The 23,264-nt window shown below is 40.3% G+C and overlaps 1 protein-coding gene across 1 annotated transcript in view; it reads right to left on the reverse strand.

The window, feature by feature from the left end:
• CSMD1 (CUB and Sushi multiple domains 1) overlaps positions 1-23,264 on the reverse strand; it is a 4,503,734-nt gene that overhangs the window by 1,346,167 nt on the left and 3,134,303 nt on the right. The window contains exon 34 of the mRNA XM_078647516.1: positions 13,692-13,895. Coding sequence (XP_078503642.1) covers positions 13,692-13,895 — 204 coding nt within the window. The remainder of the gene's footprint in view (positions 1-13,691; positions 13,896-23,264) is intronic.

A 23,264-nucleotide genomic window follows, 5' to 3' on the forward strand; every position in this document is an offset into this window, starting at 1 on the left:
TTGCATATTCTGGGACTGTGTCGTCCAAATAGGACGAGAGAAAAATATCAGCTGCGGTCGGTTTGTGACGTAGCTTAATCGGAACCAATGTCGGCGGAAAATTACATGGTGCTTCCGGGGTTGCTTTTGGCAAGCCCTCGGCAAGAAGAGGATACATACCCTTAATAAGGGCATTTCTCTGTCTGTCTGACTGTTCGGCTTTAACTCGTTCACCTACTTCGATTAATTCCCTTTCTTGGGCTCTTTCTGAGGATTCTCTACTTAATTCTGACTTTCTGATTTCTTTTTCGGTTCTTTTATGAGATTCTTTGCGCCATAACTCGATGGCATCTTTCTGGGACTGTCTGGATTTCTTTTTCCATAATGCTTCTTCTACTCGCATGATGCACTCGGCATCCCATGTACCTGATACAGGCCATCTATATTTCTCTTCTAGATCTTTAGTATACTCGACCCATAAGTCTAGATATAATATGGCACTTATGCCATGCTTCTGATACATAAAATGACCTGGACTGTCCCTAGGCGGGACAGGAACTGCTTCCTCGAGCAGACCTTTTCTAGTTTTGAACTGACGTAACTTTGAGAACAGAGGCATGACTTAGGCTGGAGTCTGGACACAATACAATACACAAAAACACAATAATAACTGAAAAACGGATCACTCATACCACAACATTGAAAACACATGAAATAACATTTAAAATAACAGTTCGGACAGAATACTACCTGGAATACTGAAAACAGAACACATGAATTTCTCGAGAACAGAACAGAACTTACTGGAATGGCTAGATGCACTGCTAAAACAGTACGAAACTTACCGGTCTCATAAAGAGACACGTCAGGACCCGGATCCACCTAGGTGGACACTTCGTGTTGGATCTGTGTACCCAAACCCACGGACCAGAGACAAATTAATTGACCCTGTCTAGATACTACCCCAGCAACGGTACTCACCGGGCAGCAAGAACGGAAGGCCTCGGACTGGACTGGACTGCTACGACGACGGACGGACGAACTTCGGACTTCAATTACAGGTGGGCCTCCGGATACCTCGGACCTTGGACTCTCGGCTTGGGCTCTGGTCGGGACTCGCCGCGTTCCTCCACCGCCTCGTCTGGACGCTGGACCGCAACCTCCGTCTCCTCCATGGGCCTGAGGGATACTTGAAGCAGAAATATCTGCACGTGGCCGGTATGGTTCCGTCACGGCTGCAGAGGATCAGGGGGCCTGCGTGGCTTCTCCGGCGCGTGGGGAAAGGGCAAGTCCCTATTCGGGCACCATTATGTGGTAAATAAATAATTAATTACCGGATCTATTTTTGACTATAATCAATAAACAGGTAGCTCAATAAATAAGAGTCAAGATTCGAGGTAGCTGGAGTTGACAGGCTTTAATCAAGCATAAAGGACAGGAACAGGACAGCCTGTACGGGAATAGGATGGCAGCTGCCGGGGGCAGGAATAGGCTAACTTTTAATAACAGTGCACAATATTTATAGTTAAACAGAATACATTACATTCAATATAGTAGGCGTAGCAGTAGGCGGAGTTTGTAGCAGTCGCGAAAGATAAGGCATAAAGTGGGTGTAACAAGAGGTGTGTACAGGGCGTATACATAGACATGTGATGTAAACGTAACAGAATATGTCATAAACGGGGCGGAAACATGGAGGGGGCTACCTGAGCAGCTGGGACCTTTAACCTAGTGGTGCGCTCAAACTGACAATGACGTGTTACTAGGGAGAACTGGGGGCTATGACTTCTGCACTAGAAGAGGAGACGAAAGTCTGGAGTGTCAGAGCGACATGAACCCAGGCATATCTAGTATCTGGTGTTTAGAGTACATGTTGATAGAATCCAAAAGTTATCAGGGCAAAGGCTAACAGACATTAAGACTGGTGCATGCATAATTCTACATGTAGTGTGTGTGCGAGGAATATTCTATGAATATTAATACAGTATTTCTCTTACATGGAGACATAAAGGCTAGACCATGACGGAAACTATTGATGCGATTCAGTAGCTTAGGAATGCAGAGAAGGAGGGCTGGACTGATAACTGGAAACATAACATACTCTTGGCAGACTGAGAGGCAGAGCCAGGCCGAGCCGGGCACTGCGTGGCAGGAAGTAAGCTAAGGGTCAGGGATACAGGTGGGGGCTGTATCACTCCTCGGAGAGGGTTCAGGAAACAGGAGCTGAATCTGAGTCCGGGCCCTTTTGAGGCCTAGAAACGGGGATAATTCAATGAATTAACGTGCACACTGTGAAACGTGGCAACGTAGCTTTACATAGGCCTAATATTCGTTGTATTCACGAGGACTGAAAACTGGCATACAGGAGATGGACACAACTGTAATTGCGTCTTTAATTGATCAGAAGGGAATACATGCATATCGATCATGCACATATGACATAACATGGGGAACACGTAGGCACATATAACATGGCAAAATTTACTTTTCCACAGGGCGGGAGCACAAAGCTGCTCCCACAGATGGGGGGGAAGCATTTTCCCTGCCCACACCCTCGGGCAGGAATTCTACCAGCAATTTCTGCTACCTTGCGGGAGCAAATTAAAAACTGCTCCTGCTGGGTTGACAATGCCGGATCCCTGCACCTGCGATGGGTGTTAGCACATAAGCTGGTGTGGGACTTTGGGCCTCCCCTGCCGTCCCCAATGAGGAACCAGCTGCGGTATACCTCGGGTGCGCACGCCCATTAAAAGAAAAATAAAGCCGGATCCTGCAAAAGCATGGGGCCACAGGGGCCCTGGGACTCCCCCACTCCAGTATTTAAAAACACAAACTGTGGGTCCGGGACACTGAGATAAAATGTAATTCAGTGGCAAAGAGTGAATAATAAGCCGTAGCCGCTCATTTATTATTCACTACTCACTCAAGGAGCTTCCCATAATGATGATCATAATTTTTTTTTTCCCAGGCTGGAGCTTTTGTTGTACAGCTAGAGCTGCAGTGCCACCTAGGGGCTGGTTGTATAATTGTATTTTGTGTCCTGAAGATGTGTCACATAAAATACAAAGCATTTATGTGGTTATTTTATGATTGGATTTTTTTTGGGGTGTAAAATATTAAAAGGTCGACTCAGGCATGGTTTGTTTTTATCTTGGACTATTTATTTTCACATTATTTCACCCCAAAATATAATTAAACTATAAGTATTCAATAATTTGCATTATTGAAATATAGATGTGATAAAAATTATCGGAAAGAGAAAGATGTTATAGATCTACTTTATATATAAGGTGTTGCGTGGGGAGCGGGAAGGGGCGAATGGGTTTGGCTGCAGCCAATCCCCCAGCCAGCCGGGCGCAGCAGGGGTTGGCTTTACTTGTGGCAATTTATTATTACTTCATATTGGCCCAAAAAAAAAACTAGAAAATCACTGAAACATGTTAACGTGACATGGGTGAAATGTTCAGTCACAGCGTAACACTTAAAAAAAAATCACTAGTTATAGTTAACTTGCATAACTACAATTCGCACCCTCGCCATGCTCTAATTACCCAACATATTAAATCACTCATGAAATCTATGACATTAATAGTGTCACTGCAACATTTGCAATGAAAGTGATGAGAAAACATACCTTGGGGCATGAGTTATCTTTACATGAGATAACTATAACTAGTGAATTTCTGTGGTTTTTTTAGTTTTTTTTTTGTTTAAAACATTACGTTGTTATTGAATGTTTAACCTACCAGAACATTACTTTAGCCTGTTTTTATCCAGTGAATATATAGATCTATCCCTCTGCTATCCTTCTGTGTCCAAATAACTGACTAACCTATCCACCACTCAAATTACTTTCATATTTCACTATACTAATTCAACACTAATACTTCTTGGGTTCCGGAGTAGCGTGCTACTGGCTGAAAAAAGCGCTTTGACACCTCGTCAGGGGTAGTAATCGCTATATAAATGCAATTAGAATACAATACAATACAATTACAATAAAATATGTAAGAGGTCATAGGAAGTAGGGGATAGGAAGTGGTCATGACATATGTTAGTTCTGTCATTAAAACTATTGCACATGTTATGGGGTATAGAGCAGTAGATGCTAAATGCTGATGGCACAAGCAATGCTATTCCTTTGGACCTCTGCTAGTATATTATACTATACATTCAGACATCCCAATTACTGCTTGGATGGAAAAAGTCTGGCCCATTCTTATTTAACATGTCAGATACAGTATAGAGCCTTGAATTAACTCAAGATGCAGCAGTCTGTTGCATGGAGAAAATGTTTAATGCAACACAACCATGGTGCATCAGGGTCTGTGCTGTCCGAATCAGACAGGAATACACCTCCCAGAATATGATGTAGTGTTGGGAGTGGGAACAAGCAACTGGAACAGTTCCAGACCTCATACAGTACTGTTACCTGTATTGTCAAAGAATGCGCAAATTAATTAAAAAATGTGTGAAATGCGAGTGTATCTAAGCAAGATCACTTAATTTCCTGGTAAAATGACATTGCTGTGATTAAATCCCAGACCAACTAGTGCAGAGGTCATCACTTTTGCTAGTATAATATATTGAGCACCATTAGAGCTTCTGAACATGAGCCATCATGAGGGATGGTGAGAGATGTTCTCAAACATAGGTGTGAGTGTCTTTTGGGATGGGGTATGAAGGTGAACGAAATAAAAATCTTTAGAGGTGGAGGTATATTAGACGTTTCTCTAAATGTGAGTACAGTGTCGGACAATATTACAAACTTCACTGGTTTCAACATTATATGTCACTATTTTAAAGTCTAAATAGAGCAACTTTAGTACCTTGATATGGCAGAGGTGCTATTTCCGCCGAAGAACATGACAACATTTTTGCTGCTCAATCTGTAAATCAGGCCCTCGGTGATCTTGTAACCATGATTAGTAATACTGTAAATTTTAGAACAAATAAGGATTCTCCAAAATATTCAATAGATAGAACTCAGTTTTCAAATAGCTATTAATGAATGCTGATAAATCAACACAGACTAATTGAGAACTGGCACAGCTGAGTCCTAACCTTTGGTTATGTTATATTTATCTTTTACGACTTTACATGGGAAATGAGAATATCTTTTGAAATATACTTATTGTGCAATAAGAACCATGAACAAAGGAATGCCCATGGCCACTTTCTGATAGGGACATACATAAAAAAAGGATAATGATTTAATATCAGTCTGTAGAATGCGGGAGGAGCAACTTCGTGATATAGGAAAGCATCCTAAATTGCCATTCCCGGAGTACTTAACTGAGAGCAGTGATTAATTTGTAAAAAAAAACAGAAGTGGTTGGGCTCTCGTCAGAAGGCAACTTCGACCAGCCTCCTGTCTCCTGTTAGCGCTGCCTTACCTAGAAGTAACAAACTCTACAAGTGGGTAAGGGATGTGGCTTAATAGCCAGAACTGCCAGGTTCGATCCACGGAGTCTGCCCAACAGTCTGTGATTCTCGGGGAATCACTAAATATCCCTGTGCCCAAAAAAATGAATGTGTCCTGAAGGACTTGAATAATATAATTGAGATGAATTCTAATTTCACAAAAGTACATCTAGGATTGGCTAAAGCAACTGAATATATTTATGCATACCGAAATGATGTTCAGACATATGTAGGATCCCTTGCAAAAACATTATACTACTGAAATAAGTTGGAATTTGGGCAAAATATTGGATTGTAAATATCGAGCTACATAAATATTGAGTTTGTAATATTGTTACACATAAATATCACGATGCAGAATCATCGTTGATGACAATATCTATTTTTTTAGGTGACTAATATTGTTTCAAGAATATCTGTGTTGCGGATATAATGTTCAATAATATAGTTTTTTAATTATGTGTATGTATTTGAGTTAATTTTTAAATTTGTATATGTTATATATCATTGGTGTAACTGTTGTTAATATTTTTAATATAGTTTGTAATTCTAAGTTATTATAATTTTTTCTTTAATCGTTAATGGTAATTTATAGTGTTGTAGTGAGTGGTGAGGTTTACAGGGGTACAGGGTGGGAAGTTAATTAAGTATAATTCATTAATTATTTATTAATAAATGCTAATTATTTATTTCTCAATTAATGATGTACATGTTGCAATTATTATATTTTTTAGGTTACTTTTAAGGTGTGACTTGTTGGGTTTGTAGGGGTATATGTGGGAAAATAAGTAATAGTTGATTAATAATTAATGTTTTATTTTATTTATAATAAATCATGTAAATTGTGTAGACTTTAGTATATAACCTATATTGCTTGATTACTTAAAATCATTGAAATCACAGCATCACAGTTCACCAAGAAAAACACAGTTACATTTTAAAACAAGAGATCTTCTCTTCACATGATACAAAAAACAATCCCATAATTAAAACCTTATTAATAAACCCAAATCTAGCCACCTTACATCTCGAATCACATACAGTTTAAAGTGACGGTGTGCTTTACATACTTTTACATAGATATCACAACGAAATTTTATCGACCAATAAACATTAATTTCCCATCCTTTCAAATGTTCTAATGTGCAAACAGTGCATCAATTTGCTGCAATGGTAATCCCGCTGATATTATATTTCAAATTAATACCATCGTAACAAAAAATATTAAATTAGTCAAAATTATAAATCATTGAAATCAATAGCACCAAGGTCATAAAATTAGAGGGGATCTACCCTATATCAAACATTTACCTACTGCCAAAACAAAATGTTGCCAATTGACATAGTAGTGGAGATCTCAAACCACTCATCAGAAAATAAGGTCTCAGAAAAAAACGTCTACGATTAGTCAACTTTGGGCATACACATACTATATGTACAATAGTTTCCTGTGGCCAACCGCAGAATCTACAATTAGAGTCCGGCCACTGTTTAATCCAAGAACGAGTGCCCTCCTTTGTTGGGTTTATACCCATACGTAGCCTTAGGAACATTTTTTTAAACTTTACAGAAAAGAAGACATTTAAATATGGCTGAACACAAGGGGATTGATATGAATTGATCACGTACCATGCATAGTTTTTTTCAGCTAAAGCAATTTTATACAATTTAAATGATTCCGCTTTGATATGTTATATTAAAATTAATTTATAGTTAGGCATTTTCAAAGCTGACAGTTTAATTTCCAGGCCGATATCTTGTAAGGATGCTAAAATATAAGCCCTCCATTTTGCAGTGTAAGCAGATTTTTCATTTTCTTGCCAGCAAATATTCCCCAAAGATGCCGGGGCTGATGTTGATAAAACAGTCATACATTTTAGCAAAGATTCTTTTGATACCAGGCACTGTCTTTGGAGAGCGAATTCCAATCTAATTGCTGCTTGACACACTGACCTGTCAATTCCAAAGGTTGCTTTAAAAACCTTAACAATCAGTAAGTCAAGCAAATGCACATCTTTTCCTCTAGTAATCGGAGAACCGTAAATGAGGCTAGGTTGTAACTTGGCTTGAATTACTTTTAGAATAAACTCATACGATTGACAATTCAGTGATTTCTTTAAACATTTAAAAGCATGGATCAACGTCATAGTCTTGGCCCTTAAATCTTTAAGATGAAATTTAAAAGATATATGATTATCAAATATTACCCCTAGGTATCTATATGTCTTAACCATATCAATTGTGCCTGCTTTGGCTTTCCAAGAAATAAACTTTTGTTTAACTACACCAATTTTCATCACTTTCATTTTTTTGACATTCAGTTTAAGGCCATTCTGCTGTATATAATCATGAAAGGTAGTAATAAGTCTTTGTAGGTAGAGGGGGTATGGCTCGCCAAATTGTATCATCAGCATACTGGAGGTAGCCAATTTGCACTCCCCCAATCCTTGGAGCATGCCCATTGACAACATCCAAGTGCTGTGAAAGGTCTGATAGAAATAAATTAAATAAGCAGGGGGCAAGAACACAGCCCTGCTTTAGGCCATTATATGTTCTGATCCTCCTTGATAAGCAGTTACCCTCCCCAATCTTAACTTGAACCCAAGTGTTAGCATACAGAAGCACAATAGCTTTCAACAATTTCATTGGAATTCCCAGAGCTGACAGTTTTTTTCTATAACAAGTTTCGAGGCACAGTATCTAAGGCTGCCTTAAGATCAATAAAAGCAATATATAGATTTTGCTTATTCAAGACAGCCTTCTCCGCAAGCAATGTTTGAGCCAACAAATTGGTGATAGTGGATTGCCCTTTCTGAAACCCAGTCTGATTGAATAGAATAATACTCCCCTTTGTAGCCCAGTCTTCCAGGTCTATTAGAAGACAGGAAGCAAACACCTTTGCATCGACATCAGTCAATGAGATTAGATGATAATTAGCGTTGTTTGAAACCGTACCACTTTTATAAATTGGTTGCACTATGCTACCTTGCCATGACTCTGGAACAACCCCCAATTTCAGAACATCCCTAAATAGATTATGCAAAACGCCTGCCCACAGATTACTATTAACACGAAACAGGGCATTCGGTAACCCATTAGGTCCTGGGCCAGCATTTGCTCACAGCCCTCGTAACAGGGTCAGTACTTGAGTAGAGCTTGGAATTTCTAAATCAAGTTTTAGATCAGGACTAGAATCAATAGCATGATCATTAGGGTTCAGATCGGGGCACTCTTCATTGCCCGCATAAATTGATGATATTTTATTTAGCTCACCGGAAGCTAACCTATCTGAGTGTTTTCCCACCCCAGCCGATACACCATACAAATTGGATATAAACATTACCCAACTCGGTTCGGGTATATTTACAGAAAAAGACCTACTGCCACCCCTTTCGAGGTTATTAATATCCCCCCAAATTTTTTTGCGTTATTTTGCTTAGTGGCAGATAATAAGCTATTCCAGATCCCCGTTTGATATTTAAGTTTTGCTTTCCATATTTCTTGTTTATAGGTCTTCTTAAGTTCCTTCAGGTTTTCTTTATACACTGTGTAGGTCTGACAAAATCTAAGGGTGTATGTCTCACAAACAGCTCTATTGAGTACTTTCTTTAACCTTAATAATTTTGGGGAAAACCATATTTTTTGTATATTTGGATTGGTATTAATTTTCCTGATCTTACCAGTAGAACATTTCTCCACAATAGACTCTGTGATAAAATTCAATTTAATAATCATATTCACATCACCCTGGGTGCCCTGATCACTTTCTTTAATCAATGCCTCAGTCGTTTGCATAATATCCTCCTTTTTGGCTAGATTCCAAACCAGCCTCCTCAGGGTGTATGCCGAACATGCCAAATTGGGAAGATCCTTAGATTTTAAAAGACTTTCTACCAAAAAATTAAATTTCACAACCTGGGGGTTGTGGTCACTTTCTGACCGGCAGATTATCTTATATTTAGGCACATGAGGTCTCATATTGTCCGAAATAAATGTATAATCGATGATTGAACCTTGCTTAGAGTTCTTAAATGTGGAAATAGGTCCAGATTTTTCTTTTAACTGGCTGGTTCTAGCCTCTGACATAATATCACAACAATCCTTAGCTAATCCTCCAGAAAGTTATATTCTGAGTACTGAAATAATTGCAAATTAAAATCACCCGATACTATTAGACCAGCATCCGGGTATTGAAGTATTAAAACTCTCAGTATATTCCGAAGGATATACAACTGAGCAGGCTTATCTTTACTTGCACTCAGATATATGTTAAGAAAAACTAACCTTAGATCAGAGGTATTTACCACAAGGCATTGCAACCAACCCATATTAAAGTCTACTGCTTCCACAGTAAGATTTAAATTAGCCGCGATATAACACGACAATCCACATGTAACGGGGCGTCCCGGTCCGGGGTGCCTGACCTGGACTCCGTTCCCCCACCTGCTCTTGTGCCCCCACTGTCTGTCCCTAGTAACAGCTCTTCTATCCCTCCACAGACTGACATGCACGGCATTGGGGAAGACCGTGCCGGTATTCAGGAGGCAGAGCAGTACTGGCCCTTTAAAACACGAGAGGAGGAAGACTGGGCGGAGTCCTGGAGCGACTGGGCTACGTCAAAAGAAGCCGACCACAACAACCAGGTGTGCTTGTACACCCAAGGCGGATCCACTTCGAGAGACGGAGAGACGGAGGAGTTCGGAGACTCGGCTGGAGGAAGAACGACCGGACCAGGAGGACAAACGCCAGGAGGCCAACGACTCCGCGAATCGCCCAGCCACTCACCCTGGGGAGGTGCGTGGCTCACGCAGGTGCGTAACCGTCTCCGGGGTTTGATGGGACACCGGGGAGGTGCACCGAATGTATAACAGGTCACCCTGGTTTCCCTTACTCTGCTCACGAGCCCCACCACTCACCCGAGTCCGTCTACCCCCTGACAACCAAAGCAATAGCTGACAAGGGAAGAAGGGGAGCACGCGTGGTTGGTGTTGAATCCCTCTCTCCTTTTCCCTGTAAAACGGCCGCTGCAGTGCCGGTTATACTCTCAAGAGAGTCTCTTGTGTTTGTTTTCCTTTGCATATTCCCTGAGCCCGGGAGGCGAAAAGGGTCACGACGGAACCGGGAGACCCCACCGCCCGACGGAGCCTGGCGGACGACCGGAGGACGTCACGCCTGGAATCACGGAGGAGAAGACGGTCCAGAAGCCGATCCCCCAGGCGTAATCCAGTATCACGAAAGACCTGTTCTGACTTTTTGTTAACCACAATAAAGCCCTCTATCACAAAGACCCGCCTCTTGCCCCTTACTGCGGAGCCGCAAGCCAGCGCCCAGCTCACACCACATTTTGCTTGTCCAAATTTATTGGATTTTAGTGCCGGAATACTATATTCATTAAATCCAGACAAAGGGGTCATTTGTTCTCACCATGTTTCTTGAAATAATAAAAATTGAAATGAGTTTAAAAAAGATATTGTATCTGGATGAGACAATAAATGATGCAAACCGTGGACATTCCAGGAGCATAGACCAATTTTATTTATTTTATCTTCAGCAACACCGGTTGCTCAATTCCTGTCTATTCGGGGCACCTTTGCCAGTGATGCTGGCAACCAAAACAAATCCTCCTTTCTCATATTGTTTTTGGGTAACCACTCGCAAAGACGACCCCCTGACTGAGGATTGGTAATCAACAAACCAGAACTGCAAGATTGAATATTTGTTAAGCCTACTGTACTTCTAAGCACCGGATTTAACTTAGTACCTTCATTAATTTTACAACCCATATCCATCTTAAGGGACAATACCGTCAAGATCGTGGGATATTGTACACAGTTCCAAATCTCAACCTTGATTCCACAGTCCATAAAATTCAACCTGGATCCCAAAATCTTAGTAGCAATATCATTTGATGACCAAGTGTTAATAGTAGACTAATTAGAAGTATTGGGCTGAACCTGTCTAAATTGGAATTGGACTGACACCAAATCAGAAGGTGGAACAAGAGCGGGCACAAAATGAAAAACCAAGGGGCAAGTGAACAGTAGGCAGAACGAGAACACAGTCAATAGAGAAAAAGGAGCGAAAAGCACAGTCAGCAGGGAAGAAGATGACACGGAGTCACCAAACCAGTCTGTAAGGAGGCAGCAGACTACACGAAGCAGCAGCAGACAGGGGGGTCTGCGCAGTGGCAGAGGGAGCGACATGCCTGGTTCTCCATTGAGATGCTTTGAACAAATGGAATCTTGCTTCCAATTCAACATTGAGATGCTTTAGACACAAATGGTAAAAGCGCATTGCTGTAATTAGAAGAAACCAATATTTGATATTCAAAGGTCAGACAGCTTGGTCTTATGAATGGATGCTGGGCTCTCATGGTGAGCCTGGTCAAAGGGGTTCCATGAGGAGCGTTGAATGGTGCATACTTCAAGACAAGCAAACGGAGAGTCTATCCAGGAATGTGCTTACAGTGAAATTTCCTACCCTGCCCATCTGTGATAAGTGCATCAATGTGTGTCGCTAGACCTTAGTTTCATAGTATGTGGACATACACATTAGGTTTGAGTTACATGCAGATCGAGCAGTAAGATGAAAGTTCTGCAATGCTGCAGATGAGAGCAGCAATGAAGTTTCGGGGGAACAAGGCTAACACGTAATGGAACGTCAATTGCACCACACCTTTCCTGCCTTCTCAAGTGGCATACGCATTTATCCTGTAACTTTACTACAGTGCAATGTGAAAATAACACCAAAAGATGCATATGTTACTGTTCCCACCCCCTAAATCCCACAATGACAGAGTACCTGTTTAGTGAAAATGGCTAGATGTTGTAGAGAAAAATTCAACTCTTTTCCAAGCCTTGTCATATCCACTTGGTCCCTAAAAGAGAGCTCATATGCAGAATCTGTTTCTTGTTCAGCTATAGTTTATAACATACTTTTAGCAGGGCAGCAATAAAATGGCTAATTTAGTTTACATATCTCCTATATGCTTGTGAAATCATGTGGTTATTGCAATGCAAGCAGAGTGCCACCTACGTATGGTCACTAGATCTAACACATTCCGAGCTTTATTCTACAGTTTAAGTCACTGTTATTGTAGGATAGTCGTTGTTTTCCTTTTCTGCCTACACAGGGACATTGACTTCCTGTAGCCTTTGCCTGACAACTCCAGTAGTTCATCATAGCAAATTGGGGTGAGGATGCTGACAATTTAAGTTACAGAGAGACCCCCATTTTTTCCCATTAACCTTCAACTACACAAAGAGTGTACATGTGCAAAGAGCTGTCTCAACAACCTAAGGGATATGTTTACAAGTCCCCTGCGCCACTGGGGCATCAATTTTTTTGACATACCAGTGGTGCACAATACTGATCCATATTTGCAAGGCCATGTAAAGTCAACCTGCATGGCTTTCGTGGCCTTGTACATTGGCCTCCTTTCACGCATTACTTTAAGTGCAAGGGGCATTCCATGGGTGTACTTGTGGGTGTTCCCATGCTATATCCATGAATTATGACGCATTCCCACATTTACAAGGTTTTGTAAACCTGGGAATGTGTCAGATTCTAACGCCTCCCCAGGGAAGGCATTAAAGTGGCACAACAAGGAGAAATACCTTTATTTTTCCTTGTAATTTGCTCTTTCTAACTGTGCGCCATTCTGCAGCACATACTGAAGGAGAAAAATGCCATCATTGATTGTTTTTGTGCAGAAATCATCCCTGCGATGCAAGCACCCTTACACCATGGCTTATTCTTCACCAGCACAGAGGAAAGCACTGGGATGTGTTGTATTACTGTAAATACAACGTATCCTTGCACTTTCCTCATGACGCAGTTCAGTGCAGCAAGAAGGCTTGCAGCTGCACCAAAGAGTAACATTTTCTAGCAAACATGCCCCTAAATGTCTTAACATGCTGCATCTCCAGTACTTACCACCCTGCCTCAGCTCATGCTCTACCATGATACATTAGTTCTGTGACACCTCAGGCCACCCAATATTGTGACCCCCCTAAACCATATCAGAAGGATACTCCCATACCCATGTGAGCCTGACCAACCATTACAAAAGAGTCCTCTTCCCATTGCACCAACTGTGAGTTCTATATTCAGCTTAAAGCAAATTGAAATTAATTCATCATCCATCCATTCTCTCTTCCAACTCACCCATTCATTCATACTCATATTCAACAAAAAATGTAGACCCGTCGTTTTTGAAAATGCTTATTATTAAATTACATATATTCATCAATACATTGAGTCAATATACAATAAATTGTTTTCCTTACCTATGCAGGTTGGGACTGTGTCGTTCCACTGCGCCAAGGCATTAGGCACTGCCTGACATCGGATTGCTTTTGACCCTTGGAGGAGATAACCAGGACTGCACTCAAAACGTACTAAAGAGCCTGCAGAAAACTCTGAACCAATCCTCCTTCCATACCGAGGCTCTGGAACAGAGCTGCACTGTGTATCACTGGTTCGTGGCACGGCTATGAAGAGAATTCAAATATTTGATTACAAAAAAATGCTATTACACAACCTACTTCAAAAATAGTTATTTCAAAAACACAGCTGTATCTACAATACCATCCATTAAATATATTTTTAGTTTGTCTTGATATATAATATATGGTACAGTGATCTTAAGATGTAGCACCTTATTTAAAGTTTGGCAAATGATACTGTTACAAAGGTTCCTAAAGTGTGAATCTAACATTAAGTAGCTTTGTTTTAGCATTATGTTTCAATACTGTGCTGAATATGATATGAGAGGCCAGTACCCTGATGTGTATCTTGGCCCTCTATCCAAGTAAATATTGTACCCTATGTAATCAGTCACCAACTCTAGGCTTCCTGCCTCACCATACTAGTTGGGTGATCATTTGTGCAAAAAATGACTTACGATTGCGTAAAGATAGCACTAAACCATCCATTCAATATTTTGTTGCCAATTTTATATGAAGAGCTTGGTCCCAGAGCCAGCAACGAGTTTTGGTGCAGTAAATATTAAATCATGGGGACTGAACCGAGAGATAGGGAAGGAATCATTTACTATTTATTCTATTTATTTTTTATGTTCTACGTTTGGTAGACTTATATTAGGGAAATTACTACATTTTATAAATACTTTTAACATGTATTTGTAGATATTTTATAATTTTGTTCAACAAGTGGAAATGTTTGTTTGTACTTAAAATTTTTGCATGTACAGTAAATTTATGGTTTCATTTCTGACTGAAAGAAATCAATATGTGATGGTGATCATTCTCAATCAATAGTTTCACTCAAATCATACTGTGAATCCCTCTCATTGAGGCCATTATATTATATCATGTTAAGTTGGGGTTTTCAGCCTGAGCACAGTTATCACCTAATGTTAGACGAGGCATCCTTGACGTAGATTCCCCAGGCGTTTTGCATTCACAGATCCCTGAATAATAGGCAATCTCAGGGGCCAAGATATGCCAGTTTGGCCCACTTCATCTTTTTTCCAGGAAGGTTGAGGCTTCAGAACTTGTGCCAACTACACCATTCTATGATGCCCAACTGGAAGAATATGAGCTCCAAAATGTGACTAGGGGCCAAATGTTTCAAGATACCCATTTGCGATTCTCAAATAGCGATTTTTAAGAAATTGCTATTTGAGAATCGCAAATGGGTATGTATGTACAAAATCTCATTTTCTTTGTGATTCCTTAGAATTCCTTAATTGCGATTAGCAAATTGCAAATCGCAATTAAGGAATACTTTCCCATTAATTTCTATGGGCCAGGAGGCCCATAGGAATGAATGGGAAGTTATTCTCAATTTGCGATTCGGAATTTGCTAATCGCAAATTGAGAATAAATTCAAGGGTGCTGGGGTGTCCAAAGGACACCCTGTTGCACCCCTGAAAATATGCATGGGTGCACATGTGGCGCACATACATGCCGTAAGGGCATGTATGTGTGTCACATGGCACTTTGAAAAATGCAAAAATGTGCATTTTTCAAGGAATTCGCAACTTACCACCAACTAGAAGTTGGTGGTAATTTGCGATTCCTTAAGGGCATTTTGCTAATTTTTTTTGCTACATACATTGCATTTAAGGAATCGCAAAATTTACGATTCCTTAAATGCAATTGCAAAATAAGGAATCGCTAATTTTGCGATTCCTTATTTTGCACCAGTTTTGCTTCATACATTCCATTTAGCAAATTCGCATTCGCAAAGGCCGAAATTGCGATTGCGAATTTGCATGATTCATATGGCCCTAGGTCTTAATGTAAAACTATAGTGTGGGAAAAAGTACACCTAGGAGAGGAATGCAGGGGCTACAAATTTCAAGTGTGTCATGCTTTTAGATTTTGTTTACATTTAGGATTAATGTTTCAAAATGTTCCCCAGATATTTAATAAACTGGTTTGGGAATTATATTGATCAATAGCTTGATTTTAATGTTGGTTAACTGCTGCTTTAATACCATGCATGCATTTCTCTAGGGAAAAGCCTGCTAATTTGTGTCATTGATACTACGGATGAAACACGTTTTCTCATTGAAACAGTGTTTTGGCCTGGAAAGATCCTATTTAACTAATTTGTTGAGAACATCCAACAAAATAATAACCCACAGTCTCACAATTACCTACCCTTAAACATAGAGAAAGGCTTATCCGTCCAGGAGCAATAACTTACTTTACTAAACTCTGAATGTCGAACCGCTCCCTATCTGCATGTTCACCCAAGATGTACTCCTTCTTTTGCTGAACCCATTTCCTTTGTGCGCTCCCTTAAAAACAAAGTACAATTGGCCCACACCTGATTGCTACATTTTATTTACTTATAAGTCCTTAGTAAATGGTACTACACGTTCCCCTGGCTACTAGTGGCCTACAGCACTCAGTGTGGCATTCACTGATGTAGCAATGTAAAACATGTCTCAGGTATGCCACTGCAGCCTGAAGTGCAGTTTTAAACTGCCATTCCGACCTGGCAGAATAAACGTTTGCCAGGCCTAAACCTTCTTTTTTAATACTTATAAGACACCTCTAAGGTAGGCGCAAACCACTAATAGGACAGTGTAAATGGTAATTCAAAATTAGGACATGTAGATTTAAGTTTTACATGTCCTGGAAATGAAATACCCCTAAAGTTGTTTTCCACTGTTGCAAGGACTAACCTTGAGTTGCCTCATTATATTTAAAAAGTGATGACTTCAGAGTGGAACCAGATAAAATAAGGCTTCTTTCACTTATTTTGAATCATAATTTAAATAAAATGTATTGTCAGTGTTGAATTTTAGGTTACTGTTCTGAAAATGCCACTTTTATAAGGTTGACGTACTGTGGGGTTGGGCCATTTCACTAATAGTCAAGTTGGGCTTCTCCAGAATGAATACAAAAGAAAAATGAATGGCCGTGAATATTTAATAGACACTTATTCTCTCAAAACCAAGTCAAATGAATGTATTATCTTGGTCTGGGTTTTCAATTCACAATGACTTCTGTAAAGTTAACACAATAACTTGATATTGACTTTCAATATGTCTTACAATCAGACAATTCTCTACTTTGACATTGGTCTAAAGGGGCCTTTCAAACAATCAAGTGTATTCAACAAACATTAAAACAAATAATACATTGACTTGGACTAAAACACATGAATCTTTTACAGGAATAAAAACTAGCACCTGGTTAGTAATTCTGTGCATTAACAACAATATAAGGGTCAATTGGACCATCATGAACAAAACCAGTAAAAAGGACTTTTTTAAAACCAGAGGTGGTTATCACAAATGAGATAGGTTTTGTGACCCTCTTGGAATGAGCTAAGTAGTTAGTTCCAATTATGATCAAAAGTGGGATTAATGTTTATAGTTTTTCCCACTGTCCATCATAATTTATTTTGGAAAAATCCCCTAGCCCTTGTTGTTTGGGGTCTTCATCAGGAAATAGACGGGGCGTTTTCTCAACTCTTCCTAAATGGAGGTGATGCAACAGTTATTCCTCAGTTCTTCTCTCTTCGTGTAGACAAACTCCCAGCTTCTTTAACTGGCTTTAAGTCTCAATTCTTCATGAATAGTGGGACCAGCTGTTCCTCAATTTGTCTCCCTTCATGTCAACCAATGTTTGGCTCCTATTCGCAGTCTTTTATTTTCGAATTTCTCATGTGTTTGTGCACTGTTTGCTTGACCACATTCCATCATAAGGGGGGGGGGAGAGGATTCTGTCTATTTGATATCAACCAAGTAGGACCATACAGAAACCCCCTCACACTCATTATGGAATGGTGACAGAGAGAACAGAGCACAAATACATGTGAAATTAGAAATTAAACAGTTTAGAGCCACACATCTAGGAAGGGGGGAAGGTTAGACAAAGAAGGCATGCACCATCTACTGGTTTGCACTGCGGATGTAAGTAGCATTTTCAAAAAATCTCATCAGAACACTCCTAGACCTATGGAAGTTTCTGAAAAAGATTTAACTGCTATCTAACCTATGGAAGTTTCTGAAAAAGATTTAACTGCTATCTGAAAAATGAAGACTGGACCTGCTTTTTTGATTGTTGGCTCCCCAGAAGTGACATAATGGGTCAGTTGGCTAACCTCTTGTTTGGGCTACAGGGGCACTACAAGCTTTCAGAGGTCTCACTGCAACTGTCCAATTGGACCTGCTTGGACCTAACTTAGCCCTGCTGCTGGCTCCTGCTGGAGCGAGTCCGGGTCCCCAAGAGATGCCCCTCCAGGTCCTGGACCCTTGGCCATAATCAGAGTGTACTCCTTCTGCCTACAAAACACAAGTCCTGAGTTTCAGTTGATGATTCAGAAGTGCTATTTGCAACCGCAAACAGAGTCCTCACATCAGCCGTCCACCATCTGAGATGCCCGGCGACAAAAATCACCAGCAACTACCTGCTCTTCACTTCAGTCCTGAGAATTAGTACCAAGGGCAGCTGTCCTTTCCAAGTCACTGCCCACATGAAGCTCCAGCAACAACTGGATCTTTCAGCTGAACAGAGACCTTCCGAGACCCCGACCTGCTCCTTAAGCCAACAACACTCTGCTTTTATCGACTACCAACATGAAGCTCCATTGCAGCTTCTCACCTGGACTTTGTCACAGTCTCAGAGAAGGAACAATCTTCAGCAGGACAAACCTGGTCCCTGTATCCGACCCTTACTCGATCGCAATTGTCCTGACTTGTGACTTTACCCCAGTCTAGTAAGACCACATAACTACTTTTTTGGAGCTATTTTCACTAGAAGATTACAAAATGCATAGCTCTGGTTCCACAGATTGGATTTTTGTCATTTTTATGTAATTCTGTTTATTCAATGTTACCTTTTCTTGTATTGTGTTTTCACTTTATTATGGTTCAAGTGGTGCATAAATATTTTACACATTTCCTTTAAGTTAAGCCTGACTGCTTTTGTGCCAATCTACCAGAGGGTAACACACAGGTGTAACTGTGTTACAGACAGGTAGTGACTTTTGTGGTTCACCCGGACAAGGATTGTGTTTATTATTTGAGTGGGCTTCCACCACTCTCTACTAAATATCCTATTTTTAACACTGAGACAATGTCCATTCGCTTTACATGCTGCTAATTGGCACTCATTTATTGTTTCTTTTCCAAGATCCCTATAATTAGGCTTGCAAGCAAAAAAGACATTCAATCGTTTTTCAAACTTATCACTTTGGCAGCAAGGGTTGTAATGCTCCATTATTTACTGTAGTGTCATCAATACGCTACCAATGGCTATCAGTTTACAAATGGGAATACTATCAAACCATTTGAATGTTCTAATAATTTTTAATAACTTTATTTCTTACATGTTGTGTTTTCTCTCCCGATATTGTGATCATTTAGATATTGCAAACAACATGTAGTGTTGATAGCAAAGAGATATGTGACTATATTTTGCGCTGTTGCCAACGTATTTTTTTATTTTGTGCACCTTCCACTTTTGCAGTTCTATTTGTACAATGAATACATTTATAATTATTGAACTATGAAAGTGGAGTTTAGTCACCTCTTTCACTGCACATTAACAACTTTACTGGAACTATGATAATTGTGCTGTGCTGTGCTGTGCTCTACATCATCTAGCGCCGTCTCAAACTCCCTTGAGCTAAGCACTGACTGCTCTCCCATATCTTCCTGGAAAATCAAGGAAGCCAAATTTTCATTGCAGTGCAAGTCTCCTCTAGAGTCCTACTTATTTGGAAATATGTGTTCTCTCCCCTTTCATAGTACGTGGTGGCTCTGCCACTGCATTATAAATAAAAGTATCACACCAATAGCTACACATTTCAGTAGTTAGACCTGTTTTTAGTTTAACACATGTTTACAGTTTGGTTAATGTGTGTGCTTGACTCCTGCCCATGTAAAATTTGTTCTATTACTTATACAAAGTATGTTTCTATTCAACTTAAATATGTTCAAAAGATTGCTCCTCTCTGATGTAACAATAATGGGTCATAAAACAGGCATGGGAAGTAAAACACTGAATTCATGAATTCATCTGTACATGAAAGATCGAATTTTGCATTTACCTGACTAGATTAAGCGAAATGAGGGGTTTCTTAGGACAACCAAATGTAAGGCACAGGAAACGAAAACTTTATAGGCTCTTCTAATATACAATCATCCAACCATAAACTATAATATCATGACAAAAATGTTTCAGTGTATTGTATGCTCTAAATAGATCATAAAATGAAACACATTTAAAAAATCATACACATGTTCAACTTTTTTCCATTTTTCAATATTATAAATACTAGAAATGCGTTTGAATAAAACAATCACATCTGTGATTCACACAAGTGAATGTGTTTTAATAGTTTCTACAAAAAAAAACGAATAAACAAAGATAAGCAGTAATTCAAGACATTGACATAATTTATTTTCAAAATATGATCCAATGAATGAATACACGTCGAAATGACCGCTATTGTGTTTAAATCTCCTTTTTGTTAGGTCCCTTATGATTTCTTTATCAGGAATTGACTAGGAACACACTAGGACTCAGTGATGTCAATAATTGTTATTTCAGAATCGAGATTATGTGACATCACTTCCTGGGATAGAGTCAAATATCACAGTGCAACTTCCTGTGATATCATTGAGGTCAAAGGGCATATAATGTCACTACGGCTACTTCTTGCATTTTGTGCTCTTTTTTGTTTAAAAATGTAAAACTACACACAAGAATTAGAGGAAGGATTACTGTAAAGGAGGAATGTAAATGTAATTGAAATGATGGTATTCCAAGTACTAGGTGCGTGTACATCAAAATGCTTCTGAAGAAACATTGCAACTGCTCATTAAATATCAGACACAATGTTAATGCAGATGATGGTTTGATTAAACTACTTTTGATAATACGTCTGATTACCCACTGATGAAACAAGCAATTACAAAGAAGGGACACTGACATTTTAGTTAATTCGTTGAACACTGCATTAATTCATAGAAAAACGTAATGCATGGAAGGGTGTCATAAATGTTTTCAATCGTGGTTTTTGCCCTGAAGAAACTAACAAGCCGAAGTAATTAGCGACAGATTTAAAATAAGGGCACATAAGGCCACTTCTAGATATAAATTTACTTTGATCACATTTTTTTGTTGCTACATAATAATGTGATACAACGATTAAATGCCAGAAAGTTATAGACACGTAAACAAGCTATGTTCACTCAATTGGAACACAACTTAATGAAGTATTTTACAGTTCTTTACCTACATCTGTTCATGTACAACAGATGTCACTTCATCATATGATAACTATAAAACACTTCCATGAAGTTTCCAATAGTAAGTTAGAGAGGGCAAATCAAAGTGACTTTGAAGAAAAAATTAATGAAACATGTATTTAATTTGTAATGGACTGCTCAATAATGTTGTGCATGAAAGTGTGGGTGTAAAGAGGAAACATCCTTCTTGCTTATTGTATTTCAGAACTTAGATCTTTTTGAAATGAGGTATTATAAGATCAACACTGTCTAGGGATGGAGGTGTGACTTAACACAAAATGGCTTTGGACGTGTCCCCGGGAGGCTCCTGAGACCAACCAGGTATCCTGCCTTTTTAAGACTACCGGAGGCCCCACTGATAGAGGCCAGTGGCTCCTCCGCAGTTAGATCATGAGTTTGAGGTGGTGCTCTGGCGTGCTCTTTCCCCCTGGCGGGCTCATCTGCTGGGGTGGAGAGGCCTTTCCTGGTGAACATAGCAGCACGCCAAGATGGTGGCCATGATTTCTGCCAGCAGCTGAGTGGTGCCAGGGATGACATGCCTGCAGCAGCCGCACAGAAGACATCTCCATTCTCGGTCCACAGCCTTGGAAGCCTGTCTCTCTGGACCTGGATTCCGGCTGCTGCCAGGCACCAGTAGAGAAGTGTGGCTCAATGGTTAGAGCGGCAGACCCTGATGCAGAGGTTTAGCCCAGGACCAGGGTTCAATTCCCCGCCTTGGCGGGTCTTGGGTTCAAAATTCCACGGACCTGATAATTCTCGCCTCTGTGCCTATTCCAATCATGGAGTCCCACTCTGCAACTCTGGGCAATAGCTTGCTTAATCTCCACAACGGCCCCCACAACGCTAAGGATGCCTGGCCTCCACCTTGGGGGTGCCCAGGAGTGGACACCTCACAGGGAAAGCCAGGATGGGTTCCAGAGCGGTATTTGTACAAGCGCCTTGAGACCCTTGCGGGTAAGTAGTGCGCTATACAAGTATCAATTTACATGCCATTCCTGTCTGGGGGCTGCCCTGGTTTTCAGGCCCTATCAGGGCCCAGACAGAGGTTGATTAGAGAGGTCCTGGAGTGTGTTCTGCAGAGGGCACCTGCTCATTGCCTCTGAAGATGGCAGTATTAAGGAAGGAACTGCCCTGTGCCCAAATTGGGGGAGTAATGCTGTTGGATGCCTCATTGTGTTGGTGGGGAACCTCTGGGAGAAGGTCCTTGAAGGGCATTGTGACTGAAGCCAGGGACAGCCCTTGCTGTTGTATGTGGCCCTGCATGACCCCTGACTTATCCCAGGACTGTGGCTTGCTTTCTTTGATTCAAATAGATGTACTCACCAAAGGATGTAGATGGAGAACCCTGAATGCTCCCTATACCAGTGGAGCACCTTAGTGAACATTTATCTGCTATGTTCTAGGTCTAGGGCTGCAAACCTTTTTTCCTTATTTCTTCAAGAGACTTGAAATGGTTTGAAATCCTTGTGGGGCATCACATTGATAAAGACTATAATAAAAAACATAATGGGTTCTTGGGGCTCACGTGAATCCCAGTGGAACTTACTTTGGGGCACTTGTACATTATACTGTGAAAGCTCCTGATGTTTGGCCCTCTCTTCGCTTGCCCTCAAGGCAGCTACTACCACAGTTCTACTTACTGTGGGATTAGTCCTAGATATAGGCCAGGAAAGTTGAAGATTGCTGGTGTTTTGGATGGAAAGAGGCACCAGTGAAAACAGTGATCACAAGGTATGATGAAAACTAAGCTAGACAGGGCTTCTGCTGTTAAGTTCTCTTCTGAGATTAATGTGCTGCTTGCTAGTGAAGAAGGTCTGGCCTGTCGAAAAGTAGAGTTTTTGCTTGAGGGGCACACACAGAAGATATCAGTGGCCATCTCCAATCCAAATCAAATTGATGAGGTCAAGATTGATGTTAAACACCTCAGAATGGGATGTAAAATAATTGATGGGCACAGTAACTGATAATGAATCTTCTAAGTCTTCTAGGAGGCCACTAGTACTGGAAATACAGTGACAGATTAAGTTGTTGATATAGATGGTTTCAAACTTACAGGAGTGGGTGGAGGATTGGAGAGCCATTCCTTAAGAACAATGTGTGCATTATGGAACTGCCCTAG

This window comes from Lissotriton helveticus, chromosome 6 (assembly GCF_964261635.1).
Source record: "Lissotriton helveticus chromosome 6, aLisHel1.1, whole genome shotgun sequence".
Classification (NCBI taxonomy): Eukaryota; Metazoa; Chordata; class Amphibia; order Caudata; family Salamandridae; genus Lissotriton; species Lissotriton helveticus.